This window comes from Euphorbia lathyris, chromosome 3, assembly GCF_963576675.1.
Source record: "Euphorbia lathyris chromosome 3, ddEupLath1.1, whole genome shotgun sequence".
Lineage (NCBI taxonomy): Eukaryota > Viridiplantae > Streptophyta > Magnoliopsida > Malpighiales > Euphorbiaceae > Euphorbia > Euphorbia lathyris.
Window position 1 is genome coordinate 60,632,108 of NC_088912.1, and position 19,183 is coordinate 60,651,290.

General features: G+C 33.4%; 1 protein-coding gene and 1 non-coding gene across 3 annotated transcripts; both read left to right on the forward strand.

Moving 5' to 3' along the window:
• Nucleotides 1-7,477: 7,477 nt before the first annotated feature.
• Nucleotides 7,478-9,467, forward strand: LOC136223759 (B3 domain-containing transcription factor FUS3-like). Of its 2 annotated transcripts, none has more exons than XM_066011920.1 (6): nt 7,478-8,305; nt 8,519-8,608; nt 8,680-8,777; nt 8,846-8,892; nt 8,964-9,040; nt 9,112-9,467. In XM_066011920.1, exons 1-6 carry the CDS (start codon nt 8,066-8,068, stop codon nt 9,376-9,378), a joined length of 819 nt encoding a protein of 272 aa, XP_065867992.1. In that variant the 5' UTR covers nt 7,478-8,065; the 3' UTR covers nt 9,379-9,467. The 2 variants fall into 2 exon arrangements, with proteins under 2 accessions (XP_065867992.1, XP_065867991.1); XM_066011919.1 differs by having other exon boundaries at nt 7,480-8,305; nt 8,677-8,777; nt 9,112-9,466.
• A 180-nt stretch (nt 9,468-9,647) lies between these two features.
• On the forward strand, nt 9,648-9,720 carry TRNAK-CUU (transfer RNA lysine (anticodon CUU)). The gene has a single exon. It is a non-coding gene; the product is annotated as a tRNA-Lys (tRNA).
• The last annotated feature ends 9,463 nt before the right edge of the window (nt 9,721-19,183 follow it).

A 19,183-nucleotide genomic window follows, 5' to 3' on the forward strand; every position in this document is an offset into this window, starting at 1 on the left:
TGGTGCTAGTGAGCTCAGCCAGTCTGCAGCATCATCCTTCAGAGAAAATCTGAACAGCTTTATGAAGGCTTGTTCATGTGTAACATCTTTGTACTTGAAGGTGCCACAATACTCCATAAATTTGTTGAGGTGTGCGTTGGGATCTTCATGGTAATCCCCACCAAACTGACCCGAGTTCTGGATCATCTGTATCATCGCCGGTTTGATCTCAAAGGAAGCTGTCGTAATCTCGGGATCAAGGATGCTTGAGGTCGCAGCCGGCCTCTGTGCCTTGAGCAGCTCCATAATAGACTTATATGCCATTGGTTCCTCTTCACAAACTTCCTCGGGGATTGTTGTGTTGAAGTTCTCGTCGGCTCTTTGTCTAAGCAAGGCTGTCTGGCATTCCTTCCTTAACCTGCGAGAAAGACGGTCTATATCAGGATCAAACCGTAATGGAGAATGACTCCGAGAACGTCGGTTCATAGTAAGCTAAACAAACGAATATACCAATCAAAATTAAACTAATCAAAATTACAATAGTCCCCAGCAACGGCGCCAAAAACTTGATGCTCGTAAAGTATATAGCATTTAATAGGACAAGTGTATCCTATCGCAACAAGTAATATAGTGCTTAAGCACGAGATTGAACCACAAGGACTACTATCCTAATCAGTCAATTCAAAAGGTAATTTATCTGTTTAGCAGGGTTGAAAAGCAATAATGTGTTTAATCTAATAAAATAAATAACTAAACTAAGAAAGCAGTAAGCAGAACTAGCCGCAGGGTGGATTGTGATTAATGATAGTTACAACCTAGGCAGGGGAATCCATTGGTTAATTCCTATGAATGGGTTTATAGGGGTTCAGGTTTAAGATCAACTAGCTTGTTTATGTATATAATGTGCCTAATACCTGTAACCCTGACATTAAATAGATCATAGATAGATGAAATCTTGACCACGGAATCGTCTATGCCGAATTTGCATGAACCTGACTTCACTATAGACCACTAGGAATGAGGCTTTGTGGCTGCGCTACGGCTTTAGCTTTAGTTGCCAAAGAACCTAATGCTTCGCATGACCTAAGGTATATGCCTAATCAAGCCGTCATCCGAATGCATGTGAATAGGAAGGACGATATTGATCACATTAGTCTTTCACTTAGGGCAATTACCTTCAATCACTAGTTGAACTTAAACCTGAACCCCTATAAACCCATTCATAGGAATTAACTAATGGATTCCCCTGCCTAGGTTGTAACTATCATTAATCACAATTCACCCTGCGGCTAGTTCTGTTTACTGCTTTCTTAGTTTAGTTATTTATTTTATTAGATTAAACACATTATTGCTTTTCAACCCTGCTAAACAGATAAATTACCTTTTGAATTGACTGATTAGGATAGTAGTCCTTGTGGTTCGATCTCGTGCTTAAGCACCATATTACTTGTTGCGATAGGATACACTTATCCTATTAAATGCTATATACTTTACGAGCATCAGCTGACAAGGTAGCAGTCAGTACAGATTCCTTCCACTCGTGTCTACAAACCTTTTGCAAGTCCATAGAACAATCAAGGAAATCAGTCCCTGAAAGTTTTTCCTTTTCTAGGAGTGGTCTAAGTGAGTTGTTGCTTGTTGCAATCATTATTTCTTTTATGTAACTTGGTGATTTTTATCTATGTGGAAAAATTACATTAGAGTTAGAATAAAGGGCTTAAGCTAAAGATCAAATTAATAATCCATTTTAATTCGTTATTGGTGATATTTATTTGGCTGTCTTGACCAAGATCCACAATCCATCAACAATAGACCGAGCTAGGGCTCCGTCATCGACCATTGACGATTTGGTAGGATAAACTATCCAATCCTCCGTAAGGACTCTTGGTTTGATGGGCTTTGTGACACTTAGCCTATCTGTGCTTAGGGCCCGCTCTGAGCTAATGCTACCCACGTTGAGTCCAACCACCATACACGTGTTAGCCATACCGAAGTATCCTAACCCTCGACGGCCCACTAATTACTACAGCATACCTGCTAGGGCACGTCATACACTGTAGCACTACCTGGGAGGAAGAGGTGTGAATCTGGAAAGCACTTTTAAGTGACTCAATATTTCATTATCCAGATTAATTAAGTGATATGACTTTAACATATAATTATCGCGGGTGATGATCTGGTGATCGTTACTACTTATATTTCATGTTATACTAAGCAATTGTATAATCAAAATAAACATAGAGACTCTATGGGCCTTATAATACATCCTAGTGAAACTAGATATACTATCTAATCTTCACGGGCTTGCTTCAAGTCTCCTTAGGCTCCCATCATAGGCTTGGACCATCTGGGCTTCTTCACGACCAATTACAATTTTATGAATAGAAGCTATTCTAAAATTACATTAATGAAAGAATGGCATGCATGCCATAATTCTCAAAATAAATTAAATTACAAACCGATTTTAATTTAGGGCCCATAGAACTCTATAACACATTGTTGCACGGTAAGACATATAAATATAATGCATGATCATGGCATTCCAAAATCATCTAATAAAGTTAAGGGGTCATTTACATGAAAATCATAAATAATGATAATATTATTGTTTTATCATTTTGAATAGTTTATTTGTTAATATATCAAAAATGTTAAATTTTATTTTGTAAATGTCAGTTTAATTTTTTAAGAAGGTTAATCGTTGGAATGGGCAGCCAAAGCTATATTTCATGTAACTGTCAATATTCTTTGTATGATATAATTGAAATTAATGTTAGACAAAATTGTAAATAAATTTTAAAATTTGAATTTCCTTGTAAATCTCCCTAAAGTTAAGCCGAGTTACTTAGGGTGAAATCGCCAATTTTAAGGCCCATAAAGGCCCAAACGGTTAACATCCATTTATATGTAAAATTACAATTTTGCTCCCACTGAATTTTAGGGTCATCACATATCTAAATTTAGCCCTCCCAATTTAAACCGGTGTCACGATCTATTGGGCCAATTTCATAAATTAACCATATTCAATTTTATACAAATTATCAATTCGATCAAAAATTAAATATGCATGCCAATAAAAAACGTTTTAATACCAATTAATTTTCATTCAAAACACGTTTAATAAATTAAATGGTATTAGGGTCCTGATTTTATTAAAATTACTCGTGAAAATTTTTATAAAGATTAAATCAGTCCCGTTAAATCCAAAATTAAACTAATTCTGAATTTTTGACGGACCCGGGACAGCGACGGGGCTGCTGTCTGCCCAACAACAGCCGCGAGGCTACTGTTCGCGGACAGCAGTCTCACGACTGCTATTCTGTGTCCGAAACTATTTTTTTTCTTTTACTATTTTTAAAAAAAATGCTACTGTATTTTTATTTAATTTTAAATTATTCTAAAAACAATTTCATAACCAAACACACCAAAAATACAGATAGAAATAAAATTGAAAACTTCCTAGAATAATTTCTACACGATGAATTAATAGGAAATTTCAAAAAACTTGATTTGGAAAAATAATAAAACCAAATCATATTAATTTTTCAATCAATCAAAACGGACTAAACCATAGCTCTGATACCACTGTTAGGGATTAGAACCAGTTAATTAACTGTAGCGCAGCGGAATTGCGGTTTAAAATTTATTTCTAATCCCTTATAGCTTGATCTTTGTCCGTTAACCATTGATTGAATAAAACCTTTTGATCTGTTTAAGGATATAAACATACCCGCACTGTCTCTTCTAGAGATGGCTGAAGAATCCACAATATAGTAAGATCTCTGTAGTCAGGTGCATGAACAGCTATTGAGCCAGAACCGGTGCTAGCCGAAGAACGAAGAAGAACTGGAGAGATTTCGTAAAAATCCAAAGATTCCTCCACCTTCTGATATGTGTGGCCGAAAATCCTTTTTCCTGGATTAGTGGTGGCGGAAATCATATATTAGTTAATTAGGTTTTTTAGTGTTTTAATTTATATATATAGTGTATTCCTAAACCTAATTAGTTTAGGGTTAATTGGTTAATTGCAAAACTAATCCAATTACATAAATAAATACCAATAATATTTATTCTATGCAATTAACTATGATTAGATTAAATTTAATTACCCCAATTAAATAAATAACACTAATTAATAAATTGACGTATTAATATAATTAATTATTCACTAAATGCAATTTCATTAATTTACAAATTAATTAATCACATCCCGCAAACTAATTAATCAATCAAATACTCAATACTTAAGACCATTAATCAATTACCTTGATACAAAGTATCAATTAATCTATTAATTAACCACCAATTAATTACATTGACATCTTACTGTCAATCAATTAATTAATTTAATCTCTCCAATGTATCGTTCTATAAGTTCTAACTCAGATGTTCGATGTGCACGATCCTATGGGACTGTCCTTAGCTAGTAGTGGGCTCACGGCCCACAGACAGTAAGTGGGTTCTAGTAAACCATTACTGCCCCTAACCAAGACAGAGTTTCAGCAGTCTAAAGATGCAGAGACCCTGTAGTTATCTCTTAACTTCTTTTACCATTTGATATCGATATTATAAACTAGAGGCATGGCGGCTGTCATCCTCTCTAATGTTTATGATATTTCTTGATCTTAAGTAGATTGGTGAAACAGATAAGTAAACTACTTATCAGGGTGTGGCCACACGCTTATCAATCTCACTTATCAAGTGGCATGTGATATCATCTCACCATTACATGAGCGGTAATTCCAGCACTTCAATATCAATACCAACGTGTTCACCTGTTCACCCAATCATACCCGTATTTGGTATCCTGTTACAGACCTGTTAGGCGTATGTCAAAGTGAACTGGATCCCACATTGATATTATAATGAAATCTGGTCTGAAGACAGTTAGAGACCTACTTAAGAAAACTAATGACACAACCACCATGTAGTTTTCTTGGGCGGATCGATCCAGTCACATGTATACAATATGTACCCATATTCACAACTGACTTATTAAGTGCTATGGCTAGTACCAATTACTACCATACAGTCGTCGAATATACAAGTCTGTGGTCCTAATCATTCCCATGATAGAATAGACTTGGGATATGGTTTTACGATTATCAATCAATGGATTCTCTATTCATATTATAGCACAAGATATAAATGAACTAGATTAATGTCTTTATTAATGTGACACAAATACATTTTATAAGAACCAATGCCTATGAACTAGGGCATACCAACAGTATGCATGTATTGGACCCAGGGTGTTACAGGAAGAGAACGATCATGTATCTATATTTCCATGGATTACCTAAGTTGTTTAATCTATCTACTGTGTACATAGTTTTTAGGTTTCTGAAATGTTTCCTTGAGATGAAATTTTCTTGTTTTACTTATTAATTTATTATATTTTAGAAGATCTGATTCATGCCATTTTTGAGTTCATGTGGAGTAGAAGAACTCTCGCCAGATTTAGATTCTCAAAACAATCTCCATGTTTGAACTCATAGCATTCCATGCTCTACTCGTTATGATCGCAAATTCTCGGAACAATTTCCGCAGTTACTATTGGATTTTTAGAGCATATATCAAAATGGTTTTTTTTTTCCTGTTCTTTCTTTCTCTTGGACATATGCAAAAAGAAAAGAAAGGAGAACAGATGTGAGGAGAGCAGTGAGGGCGGAAAAATTAGGGATAAAATTAAATTGTTTTTATTTTTTAACCATATATTATAGGGTAATTAATTTATTAGTCCCTATATTTTAACAAAACACACTGTTTAGTCCCTGTATTTTCAAAAACACATGATACAGTCCCTAACTTTTTTCCTAATGAACTGTTTAGTCCCTAACGTTTTTCTCAGTGAACTGTTTAGTCCCTACCGTTAGACTCTCATGAAGATTTTGTTAGTCAATTTGGATTTGCGTTCTTCTTTTTTTTATTTTCCTTTCCGTTACACTCTAATGCATCTGAAATCAACTTTGAGTATTCTTCTTCTTGATGTTCTTCTTAATCGTTCAAATTCGTAAGCATTGGATCTGTTCTTTTTCTTGTTCTCCATACAAATAGCTTCTTTTTCTAAATTGGATTTTCTCTTATGAAGTTTGAAGGTAAATAGTAAAGGGTAATTTAGTCATTTCCGAAGTCATAAACAGTAAAAAATTTAAGAAACAAACGGAAGGACTAAACAGTTCACTGAAAAAAAAGGTTAGGGACCTTACCATGTGTTTTTTAAAATATAGGGACTAAACAGTGTGTTTTGTCAAAATATAGGGACTAATAAATTAATTACCCTTAAGTTTTTAACAAATGTCAAACTTTAATTGGCATGGCATACCAAATCAGCTATATGCCAGACGTATTGTAAATTTACTCCGTAAAAAGCTTAAATTTACAAATAACTATACTAGTCATAGTTGTTAGAATCGTACGAGTCGCGAGTCGACTCGTACGATTCAATTCAATTCATGAAGAATTCTAGTCGTATCTATGGTACGACTCGGAAGCTTCATGAATCGGACGAGTCGCCACCGATTCGGCCGATTCACCAAGTCACTCGAGTCACCCGATTCGGTCGATTTAGGCGACCATTTAAAAAAAAATCAATTTTTAATAACTAAAAAACATACAGCTGAAGAAGTTTCGAAGAAGATGACTATTTACTTTACAAAAACAAAAAAAAAAACGCACAAAAGTTATGAAATACAATTAGTTTCAATTAGATAACTCTTCACTTTACAAATTCCAAAACCTTCCCTCTTCTTTTCTATTTATTTGTTATTATCTTCTTCTACTCTCTATTCTTTCTATTTTCTATGTTCTGTCTCTACTTTCTTTTATAACTTGATATATAGTGTCGGCCCTGGGCATAGGTCCGGGATGCGCCGGCCTAGGACCCACGGCTGGAGGGGGCCAAAAAAAAATTTAGCCATATATATATAGAAAATTTATTTATTTTTAATATAAATAGTGATAAAATCATATAAAAAAAATTAAAACCCTATTTTGTTATGTATAAATTTTTTATCATTAAATAGACCCGTATTACTTATTTTGCCTAGGGCCTCTTAATTATCAGGACCGGCCCTGTTGATATAATTTCTATTTAGATATTAAAACTGTATTTTTGGATTAATATTTAAAGTTAAATATGGTTAATATTTTATTTTTTTATAGCATTTTGAATTTGATCCGAATTTTATGATTCGATTCGATTTACGAGTCCCGATTTGCAAAATGAGATTTCAAATCACGAAACCAATCTCGATTTAACAACTATGATACTAGTAAGTATTATTGGTTAATTTAACGTAAAATTGAAATCTTACAAGATTTTGAAGCATGTAAATATATAAATGTAAAAAGAGAAAGATGAGAGGTGATGTATATTTGCATGAGAAGCACGTGTCCTGATATTGAGGCATGGAATGGAGATTAAGAGAGCAATATTCGTTTTGGTTCCCTGGAACCAAGCTCTCCAAAACGCACACTCACATGATCATCAATCAGGCTAGCTGATACAGCATTTTGAAATTGAAAGGAAAAAGAGAGAGAGAAAGTGATTGTATTATCACATGGGGAGGGGAGGTGGAAGACGGAGAGTCCAATAAGGCCATTGATTTCTGTAGACAAGCTTCAGAACTTTTTGAACACTTGTTTTCTCTTCACCTTCCATTCGTCATCAATTTCTTGGTCATACCCTAACCACCCACCCCCCATTATTCCTTTTCTTCACCTTTCTCAATATCATTAACCCTAGTTAAGTTTAAACCAACAGAAACCATCCACATTGCACTAGTAAACCCTAATCTTCTCATGATTTCACGGGTAACATTAAAAAAATCTAAGAGGAAGAAGAAGAAGAAGGAATGCAACAAGCACAAATGTCATAAATAATCAGGGAGAGGGAGAGGGAGAAGTTGTTGCTAAAAATAGAAAAAGAAAAGGTTATGCTTCCTCAGTCTCAGCTTTCTCTTTTAACACACCCACAAAACAAGAAAAAAGGAAAACAAACTCCTTCTCCCCATTTCCTGATTGCCGAGCGTCCATCTCCGATCTGAACAACAACAGATAGACACTGATTTCTAAACACCAACGAATGATGATGGAGCAAACCGAGGCCTCTGCTTTTATGGCAGCTGCAGCTGGAGGAGAGGCTGTTACTCAAGATACTCATCCCTCGCCTCTCCCCGATAACAATCATCACCTTGTTTCTGTGGTCATTAGGAAGAAAAGGATGCCCAGACAGAGGAGACCATCTTCAGCCATTAATCACCTTTTTTCCTTTTCTTCTTCCCACGTGCCTTCCTCCTCCTCTCTTCTCTCTTTCCCCGCACGTGTGAGTTCTTCTTATCCTTTTACTAGATCTACCTAATTTCAAGTTGAAAATATTCAATTATACTTGTGCTTTTTGCAACTTAATGTTTCAATAAAATTGTTTGATCTATATAATTTGACCTAACTATGAAATAGAGCAATTCGATTTCAAGTATTTTCCAACTCTATTAGTTAATGGTTTGATGTTTAAAAGTTTAGGGTTGAAATTGTATAGGTAATTGATGAAAGGAGACTGAGTTTCCTGTTTCAGAAGGAACTTAAGAACAGTGATGTAAGCTCTCTGAAGAGGATGATTCTCCCAAAGGTACGGTGGTCCATTTAAATGAGTATTATATTTGGTGGTGTGGTGTTTGATTATGATATGTATTTCAGAAGGCAGCAGAAACACATCTTCCTACTCTGGAGTCGAAAGAAGGGATTTTTATAAGCATGGATGACTTGGATGGTCTTCATGTGTGGAGCTTCAAATACAGGTTATTTGTAATTTTCATCATTCAGCTACACCTACAAGAGGATATAAATAGTAATTTTGGTTTATCAGGTACTGGCCTAACAACAATAGCAGGATGTATGTACTTGAAAACACTGGTACGTATGCCCTTTAGCAAGCTCTAAGTTTTTAATTAGTTTGATAATAACTGGATCTGAACTGTGTATAGGTGAGTTTGTTAACACGCATGGATTACAGCTAGGTGACTTTATCATGGTGTACAAAGATAGTCTAAACCAGAATTATGTAAGTTGGTTAGTTTGTGATAGTGAGAGTGAGAGTGATAAATGTGAATGTAATTGATGGGGGATGTGCAGGTAATTCAGGCAAAAAAGGCATCTGATGAAGAAATATATGCAAACTTAACAAGGAATGACAAGGATTATGAAGTAAATAAATCAACAAGCTCTTATTACATGAATTATCCTCCTCCGGTTGTAGATGATGATATGGCGGGCCTCTCATTTATCTACGACACAACCTTCTCAAATGACTCACCACTTGATTATTTGGGAGGATCACTTACTACTTATCCAACAATGCCCCATATGGAGACCTTTGGCTCCCTAGATGACTTCAATTAGCTATCTATGTTTTTCTATAATAATACCAAAAACTGCTCTTTTTCAAGGATAATAAAAACTATTCTGTCTAATCAACTTCACCATGAATGTCGCTCAAATCACTCACTGCTTTATTATCTACACTGCTCATCACAATTCCTATAAATTCATTTCTCCATCTACATTATTATATGCATTCATCAATTAATTAATATTTACCAACTTATTACTGCAATAACAAGTTTTTTTCCACCTACTCTTATCCCTTTTAACCCCTAATACTAGTATAAGCCTGTCTAGCTCAGTTGGTAGAGCGCAAGGCTCTTAACCTTGTGGTCGTGTGTTCGAGCCCCATGTTGGGCGATTCTATTCTACTTTGTTTTTTTCCATCACTGGATGGATACACTATACACTGTGTTAGCTGATACGACCAAGATCAGCAACACCACCACCATCACCTACACGAAAACAACGATGAATACGTCGTCCTTCTCTATTACAAGTACGCTCTAATTTCTGATCTCACTTCTCTCCTTTCCTTCTACCAATCCAATTGCACCTTCCTCTCCCTCCTCGACGCAAGGGGTGAGCAAAAAGTCCAATAACCGATGACCAAACCGATAACTAAACCGAAATTCTTGTTTGGTTCGGTTATTTTAATAATTTTGTTCGGTTTGGTTGTCAAATTTTCCTTGTTCGGTTATCGGTTCGGTTATTTCGGAAATAATATTAGTTTAACCGAAAACTGAACTAAATATATATTTAAATAAATATAATATAATTTTACTTATTTATTTGTTTTTCATACAAGAAATCCCAAAATTTTAGTTTTAAACATTATTGAATTAATTTGTAATATATAAGGTGTTTGGTTAATTGAATTTGAAATTGTAAATTCTAAATTAATGAAACTCAAATTTCATAATTTATAACATTTTAAATATTTAAATTAAAAATATAAAAATTTCGGTTATTTGGTTGGTAACCGAACCGAATTAAAAAAAATCGGTTCGGTCACCTTTGGTTATTTTAGTTATTTGATACGGTTCGATTTTTAAAATTATACAAAATTTGGTTCGGTTATAACTGAACCGATGCTAACCCCTACTTGGCGCTCGTCTCTCCCCCAATGGCGTCAATGTCACTGTATCACTAATTCATTCTTAATTTTGTTTACCTGCTTTTTTGCTTTGCACCTTTTTGTAACAACACAGCAAAACAAGTACAACCACCAACCCACCACCACTACTGCCTGCAACCGCAATCAAAATATTCTTGTTGTTGTTGTCCACAACAGCACATGATCTTAACTGAAACTCACAAAGATTTGGGTTATGATCAAAAGAGCTACTCGTGAATCTTGCAAGAACATCCATTGAAGGAATTATACCCTGAATATGATTGAAAGAAACATTAAAATACATCAATGAATTCTGATAAAAAGCCGGAATTTGACCATGAATGTAGTTGAATTGAAGCTCAAGAGTTATCAGATTTGGCAATTGAGTATAGTGGTAAGAAATTGAACAAGTGAATCGATTGTATGAAAGAAAAATATGATGTAAGTGAAAAAGATTGGTAAGATGAGGAAGAAGTCCAAAGATTGATTGTTGTTAAAGCTAAGTTTGGTAAAAAAAGAAAAGTGAGATTTGATAAGAATGTAAGAGGGAGAGAACCTGTAAGTTGAATTCCATCAAGAACAAGATGAATTACATGTGAATCTTAACAAGTAATACCAATCCACATAACTCAATGTCACTGCAAATTCAATTGATTTTAGGGAGAGAAATTAACAAAGAGGGGAGAGAGAAAGAAGAAGAAAAATAAAAAAAATTGAAGAGAGATGGATAAGATGGTGTATTTGATTTTTACTTTTTATTTTGGGGTTTGTTTGTAATAATTAGATAATAAGAGAGGTTAATTTATAAAATAAATAAATATAAGAACTAAATTAACTCTTTTTCCTTTGACTTTTAACATTATTAGTCAATTTGATATGTGTTTGCTAACGGAATGAATCTCAATGTACCATTTTATAAATTTGTAAACCACAATGGTGCCGATCGAAAACAGGTATAACCACAAGGTTTATTTTTGTACTTTTTCCTTTTTTATGCTTATTATTTTAATCACAGAATTATATAAGCATTAGAATACAACAAATCGTCAGTTTCTACACTTGACTCCATAATCCTCAACTTGTTGCTTTATCCTTATGTTGCTATTTAAAATAATTCAAAGATTATTAAGATAGTTTTTCTTCAAGTATGAATCTAATTTGATTTTATATTTTTTTATGTATATTATTTCCATCACATAATGATATAAGAATACAACAAATCATCGATTTCTATACTTGACTCCATAATCCTCAAGTTGTTGCTTTATCCATAGGACTTGAGCAACGCAGGTTCCAACAGCAATGTACTGAGTTTTTGTTGTTGACGAAGTTACTAAAGATTTCTTCTTACTGAACCATGAGACTAAGTTGTTTCCTACGAAATGGCATCCAGGTGCTCTTTCTTTTAGCTTAACTCAGTATATCACTCAACATCAGTATATCCCAGGAGTGTAAACTCGGAGCTATGGATAACAAAGGCTAGCATTCACAGAACTTTGCAAATATCAGAGAATACGTTTTGCAACTATTTAATGTGATTCCTTTGGGTTATATTGATATCTAGCATAATAACATATTGAGAATTGAATATCATGTCTACTAGTAGTAAGATAGAGTAAGGAGCTAATTGCTGTCTACTAACTTATCAGACTCATTTGCCGATAAGACGATGTCTGAGCTCATAGACTTGAGATTGGCTTGCAACTCAGGATATCAAACTTCTCCAGTATCTCATTAGCATACTTTGATTGACTGATGAATATCCCATTTTTGCCCTTGCTTAATTTGAAGTCCAAAAAATAAGATTAGTTCTCCCATCATGGACATTTCAAATTCACTCTACATTTGTTCACTGAACTTTCTACACAACAACTCATTAGCATCACCGAAAATAATATAAGCTACATAGATTTGCGCTAAAAGAGTGTCTTTACCTTTTCTTTATTGAGTTAAATCAACATGTATTACGGCTATAGTTTCTCTAAAAACTTCAATTTAATTTAAAGTAAGACTAAATCAAACCAAGCAAAAAGCTAAAAATGTTAGTTTGATTAATGCCTATAAACCTAATTTAAAGATAGAAATAGGAATTATATTATCATGCATTAGCATAATACAAAAGAAAGATCGGATAAGGAATTTATTACTTATTTTCATCTACTCGAGACTTTTTCTTTATAAATAGTTTCGGAGATTTTTATAATATTCAAATTTCAATACCATTGTAGAAATATTTAACTATTTCTAGCACATTTATATAACCTTAATATCATATGTATATTTTTTTTTACGTAGGTAAAAATATGTATGCAAAATGAAAACAACAAGCATTCGTACTCAAAATAAGATAAATGAAATATCGCCTCCTACACTTAAATTGGAAATGTCCTCATTGGTGCAAAAATTGATAATTCATAAAAGATAGAGTACGAAATTAAAACCGAAATAAATGATTACCAAACAAACATAAAATAAAATAGCATTATCCAAAAAGTAAGGAAAGATAAAAACCTATGAATGTGAAGGAGAGTCCGGTGGAGATTGTGTCAACTTGACTCCTTGGCGGCGGAAATATGACATTAACCGTCGACGAGTGGATTTATGCTCCTTCCTCAAAGTGTTTATGTTGTCATCAACTTCATCAATCCTTAGGTTCATTTGTCTATTATTGGCATTGATTTGATCCAAGACACGTTGCCAACCCACTACCTCATCTACATTGGCCCCAACGTCTTCACGTGGTGCCTCCTCGTCATGTCTTTCCTCATCCTCACCAACATCCGCTTCCTCATTATCCTCCTCTTGAATACCCTTCCCATATGAACTCAAAGCACCAACACCCAAACTTGCAAATAAACTAGTCGTACTAGCCTCGTAAGACCTAAATGTAGGCGAACCTTGGCTAACTTACTAAATTAGCACGTAAAAGTGCGGCACAATCCAACATCGGAAAATAATCATGAGGAATGGATTGAAATTGCTGCAAACTACCCGTAGCACCCAAAACAATCCCCGTGATCAAATTGCCCATAGGAACTTGTATGTTGGTTGAAATAGAGGCATGAACTTAAGAATCAAAAATCATTCCAATGCTATCTACCACCAAACCCTTAAAAATGCAATCCAAGACAAACAAATCCCGACTTTGAACCTTAGACCCTTCAACACGTCCAAAAAGAGGATAGGATAAAAATTTATGGGAATAGAAAACACAATTATCCTTAATGAGCTTGCTAGAAGTGTTCTTGGGATTAAATCCATCCAAATCCATCAAAGATTTCCAAACCGGATTGGTTTGAAAATTCTTAGGCTTAGCATAAAAATTGCTTGTAGGAAAGCCAAACCAAATACCCATCTCCTCATATCCAATCTCATAAGTTTTACCTAAATTCCTAAATGTAAGCCTCCTATTCTTCTTATCATAGGAAAGAGTAACCAAAAATTCAATAATATAGGGGATGAAATTTGGAGAAAGGTTGAAAGGAAAAATGAAGGTTTAGGTAATGGAGTTTTAGTTTAGGGAAGAAGATGAATTGTAAAAGGTATGGGGTAAATCAAAATTCTTATATGGGGAAGAGAGAAGTGTGTTGAAGAGGTAAAAAGTTGGTAAATATTAAACGTGATTTGACGTGGAAGAAGAAAATGTGATTTAGTTAGGAAAGAATAAGGGAAAAAGTCTAATTTCAAGCCAATTTTCGCTTGAGAAATCGCGAATCTCGATCGAGATTTTGGGATCTCGATCGCGGCATGAGAGTTTCAGGGAAAATGAAACTACGTCCCTGTGTTGCTGCCCGTTCAGAGATTCTAGAAATCTCGTATGAGATTTTCGTGATGTAGGCAAAAATCTGATATTTTTGACATTTTCAACCATTAATAGTCATTTCTTCTTGCACTAATGCTCCTTTAATGTAATTTAAATCTATAAAACTCAAAAAACAAAACTAAAATTAAATAAAATGTTAGCCTTAAGGGCTTTCCTTAAACTAAGAGTTATAAAAATAAATAATTTCATTAAAATGGAACATATATAAAATATGCAAACTAAAACATAGAAACATATTTACAGAGAATTCTAAACACAACGAACCAAATCTAATCTTCATCTTTATTAATGGAAATTCCTCGTGCTCGTGCCCGGTTTATTTTGACATGAATAGTTAATATTCTCTCTTGTGAAAAAACAAACCGAGGCCCAATATGAAACTCACGTTTGACAAGACCTTCGTTCTCCAAGAACTTCAAATCAAGGATGGGGAATGGTTCATTCTCGCTCCAAGGAACGGAAATTGTGCCCTTAGCACCAAGAATAATTCCACTAACTATATTCCCATATCCAATTTTGGAGGCAGATATCAAACCTTCCATTAATATTTGTGAAGAATCAACAACATTACCTTGCAGAATATCTCCAAAAACATACAAGTCTGTGTCACGGACTACATTTTTGTTAACACACCCAAAAATACCATAATAGATATATAAAATGGAGATATAAAATGGAGTTGGAGATAATCAGCTTGTTTAACGCAAAATGTGGGTCAAAAATTGTTTGGTGTTTAAAACTGATTAATTATAAAATAAAGATTTCAGAAAATCTGAGAATGAAAATGTAAGAATGAAAAAAAAAATATGTGAAGATTTTAATTTATAAGTTCCAAACCAAAAATCATGACTACTGAAAAATAAAAAGGTGCCTTTTGGTGTTAAAAAAATTCGAAGTCAAATGCCCAAGGAAAGAGAAAGAATTGATTTCTTCTCTGGGATAGCCACGTGTCGCGATCGAGAATCGGGAATCTCAATCGCGACATGCCTTACCATTTGGCAAGGAGTGCTTCGTTGGTCCATCTCTTATCCCTATTGAGATTTTTGAAATCTCTGTGGCAACAGATGAAGGAAAATAAGCAATCATAAGGCAGCGGAAATACAAAAAAAATTTACCTATTTTCTTAAACCAAGATCCGTTAATCGTTATTTCATACAAAGAATGATAGAAGGAAATACCTTATATAATGAACTATCTACCGTTGCTAACGAAGTGCCCTCAACTCTAGTTCCGAGTTCACGAGCACAAAGAAAACACAAGATCAAAGTAAGTTAGAATCTCAACCAAGAAAACAATCAATAAAGATTGTCTCTAATAAATCAACACATGATCAAAGAGAAAGAGGAAGAGATAAAATTAATCGAATGGAAGAAAGCGATGCGATTTCGTCCTCTATGGTAGGGGGGTCGAAATTCTCACTCTGCACAGGATTAGGGTTTTTTTGGCCGAAATTTACATTAGAGGTGTATAAATAACCTCTTGTATCTAAACCCTAGTTAGATAGAATCAGGTTACTTATTAAGAGTTTTATTCTAAATAATACTCTATTATTATTATCTATAATTATATCTAAATATAAAGATAATATTAAGTTATTTGATAGGATAATAATTAGAAGCAATTTAATCACAATAAACCTTCTAACTTAATTATTCTATAATTAATTTAATCCACAATTATAATCTAATTATAATTGTCAAAATTAAATTAATTCCCACATGTGTTTTAACACATGGATTTCGCCCCCCTCAATTAATGGGCCTTAGTGGACTAAGTTGGGCTTCCATCTATTAATTACTATCCATTCCTCTTTTTGGTTCTAAGTCTTATGTGTGACCCATTAGGTTCTTATTACTACTAGCCGTATACAACCATTAAATTAATTTCCCAAAATTACATTTAATCTTTGTATAACGGAATGAGTGCATGGACTGTGAATAGCAGAACCGTGAACATTCCCCCAGAGCTATAAGAAGACAGGTTGATTCCGTCGTTGACCTTTCCGTATTAGTTACAGTATAATTCGATCCTTTATCAACTACATCCTTGAACTGAATCTTATGACTATGGATTATGTCAAGTCTTATATAGTGAGACGTTCGTTTTACTTGTACAGGCCGAGTTAACTCTGAATAGATAGGTTAAGTGAAATCTCTATTTCAAGTCTTAAGTTATCACCTTGCAAGGATTTAGAGTCAAGTCTTCCACAAGCGATCCTTGTACATATCTCCCATTTATCAGGAGTGACAAATGCTCAATCCAATGTTAACTATTCTGCAATTACTTCTTATGATACCCAACGCCTACCCGCACACACCCCAGAGTCATCTCTGTTATGGATCATGTTTGAACAGAGTCAAAGTATCAAATTTCATAATCCAGAATCACTAATTAACATTCCTTTGAGTCTGAGGATTACTTATACCTATTAATACCAATGTGATGAACAGGTGACACATGATAAATCCATCCATCCTGTTATCTCAAGTCGGGTCCCTAATCCTAATGAACTCCTTCACTGGATTCATGTAACTGTCTAGATATCCACATATCTGAAGCTTGTGAGATCAGCTCTCTGTCTCGACAGAAAATATTGTTACATGCAAGTCTCTACAGTATTATGTCAATCCATATTCAAAACATATTACTTGATTTGGGGTGGTTTTAAGTTTATTAGTTTATTATAATGTTTTTTCTCACTTCATGCTTGTATGAACACTTTATAATCACTTTAAATAAACTCAGAGATTTCCTTTTATTAGACTTATTTAGTTCTTAAAAGTAATTGCCTTTATATAGTTTGAAAACCATATCTTATTAAAACAATGATATAAAGAACAATTCATTTACAGTTGGTTTATATCCTAGAACAATTGACTATAGGACATTAAACCCCAACCATAGATACTCATCTAACTCTCAATATATATCACTGATGAGATTTTTAAATCTCTGTGGCAACAGAAACTCAAAATTGATGTAATTCTCATTAACTTTTGTCTCAGATGAGATTTTTTAAAATCTCTAAAGACACTTTTCTAACTTATTACTAATAGTTACAATACCTAAGTTATTTTTATATCTTTTAATGAACAAAAATTATTTCTAAATTAACTATTATTTTGTAAAGTAAAGATAAACTAATGTGTAAACCACTAAAAATGAAATGTAAAAATTAAATATGAAAAACAAAAACGTAAAAACGCTTAAACAAAATATGAAAAACAAAAGAAAAGTTAAAACAAACCATGAACAAAACAAAATCAAAGTCAAGTAAAGGTATATGAGTAATTTTACTGACTCTACAAATAGTCAATTCCTTCCTAGCGGGCAAGATAATTCCAGTTACTGTATTCCTCATTCCTACTTTCAAAGTATGTGATCAGGATGCTTTGAAAAGTGTAGCAAATAAAATGTCAGTAGAATCAACAGCTTTTCCCTTTCTGATATACATGTTTGAGAAGAGTCTCCATGGTGATAATTTGCTGCTTTCTTAACCCTTGGAATGGTGTTTTGGTTTGTGAAGAAGAAAAAAAAATAAGGCAAAAGATGGTGTTTGAAGTAAGAAATATGTTGAAAAAGATGATTATGGAATTTATGATAGAAATAACAATGAAAGAGATGTAGGTGTTTAAGGGAAGAATAAGGTTATGAAATAGATAAAAAGAGAATTTTTTTTTCAATTAAATGTAGGAATTGAATAATTTTTAATAAAGAGATATGATATTTGGTGAAGGGTTACGTTTATAGAGAGGAGTTAAAGGTGTGTTGGGAAGAGAAAAAATTTCTATGTAAAAATCTTCTGTCACGTTCCTGACATTGCAGTTGCGGAACCTGACATGCATTTTTCTGAAAAATTTCCTTCTGCCAATGCTGTATATGTATCCTCAATTTATTTCTTTAAACTTCTTCTATGAATTTGTATACGTAATCAAATCTCTACTTTCATTCTTTTTAAGAAAATTTCGTTCGTTTTCCGTTTATCTGCAAACATTAAATAACAACAAGGATTTAGTCCTAATGACCATCCTCAATAAATTAATAAATAAAAACTATAAAATAAATAAATACATAAACTATATAATTCTATAAACCAAGATTCGAAATAAAATAAAAAAATAATAAAAAAATCAAATATCAACACCGTTCCCCAGCAACGGCACCAAAAACTTGTTGGACGAATTCTGCAAGTGCATGGTTTCGCTTGTAGTAATAAAAGATATCGATCCCACGGAGAATGTATGATAATTTGATTAAAAATTATTGTTTTGATTAAATTAGTTTTCTCGAGGTTTATAGAAAATCGTTAATGGTTTAAATGGTTTCTAATTCTAATTATGCTTACAATTATAATTACAATTTACAGAAATTAAATTTAGATTAAAGCTTATTCTAAGGTTAATTTATACTAAGAAAAAACACACTTATAACTTTGATTTGTTTAGAAAAGATATAATAAATTACCAATCAATTCAATTTAAAGGAATTGAACTGTTATCAATCTTTCCTCTCGGCCTAAGATTGAAAACTTTAATCAAGTTCGGAATCTAAATCCGATTAATCGACCTATCGTAATGACCAAATATAAATCCGAATTTGCTTAAGTGTTCAACAAAGTTTGCATAAGAAAATACCAAAATCTCTTTATAAATACTTTTGCATGAAAACACCCGTTAGAATTACTTAAAGAATATCGCTAGATCAAACTTTAAATAAAATAATAGTGAAAGATGGAATTGAATTAAAAGATATTTATTAGTTTGAGTTATAAACATCTCAAGTTAACAAAGAAGAAGAAGTTTGAATGGCACTGAACTAAGTATGAATTCCGGGTTGTCAATCCTTTACTGAACTTCGTAGGTTTGTCAGACCGTGGGTCGCCC

Coding starts and splice junctions, on each gene's coding strand:
- LOC136223759 (XM_066011919.1), top strand. CDS start 8,066: ATGATGATGGAGCAAACCGAGGCCTCTGCTTTTATGGCAGCTGCAGCT. Junction 8,306..8,518: donor TTCTCTCTTTCCCCGCACGT/GTGAGTTCTTCT, acceptor GAAATTGTATAG/GTAATTGATGAAAGGAGACT. Junction 8,778..8,845: donor GTGTGGAGCTTCAAATACAG/GTTATTTGTAAT, acceptor TTGGTTTATCAG/GTACTGGCCTAACAACAATA.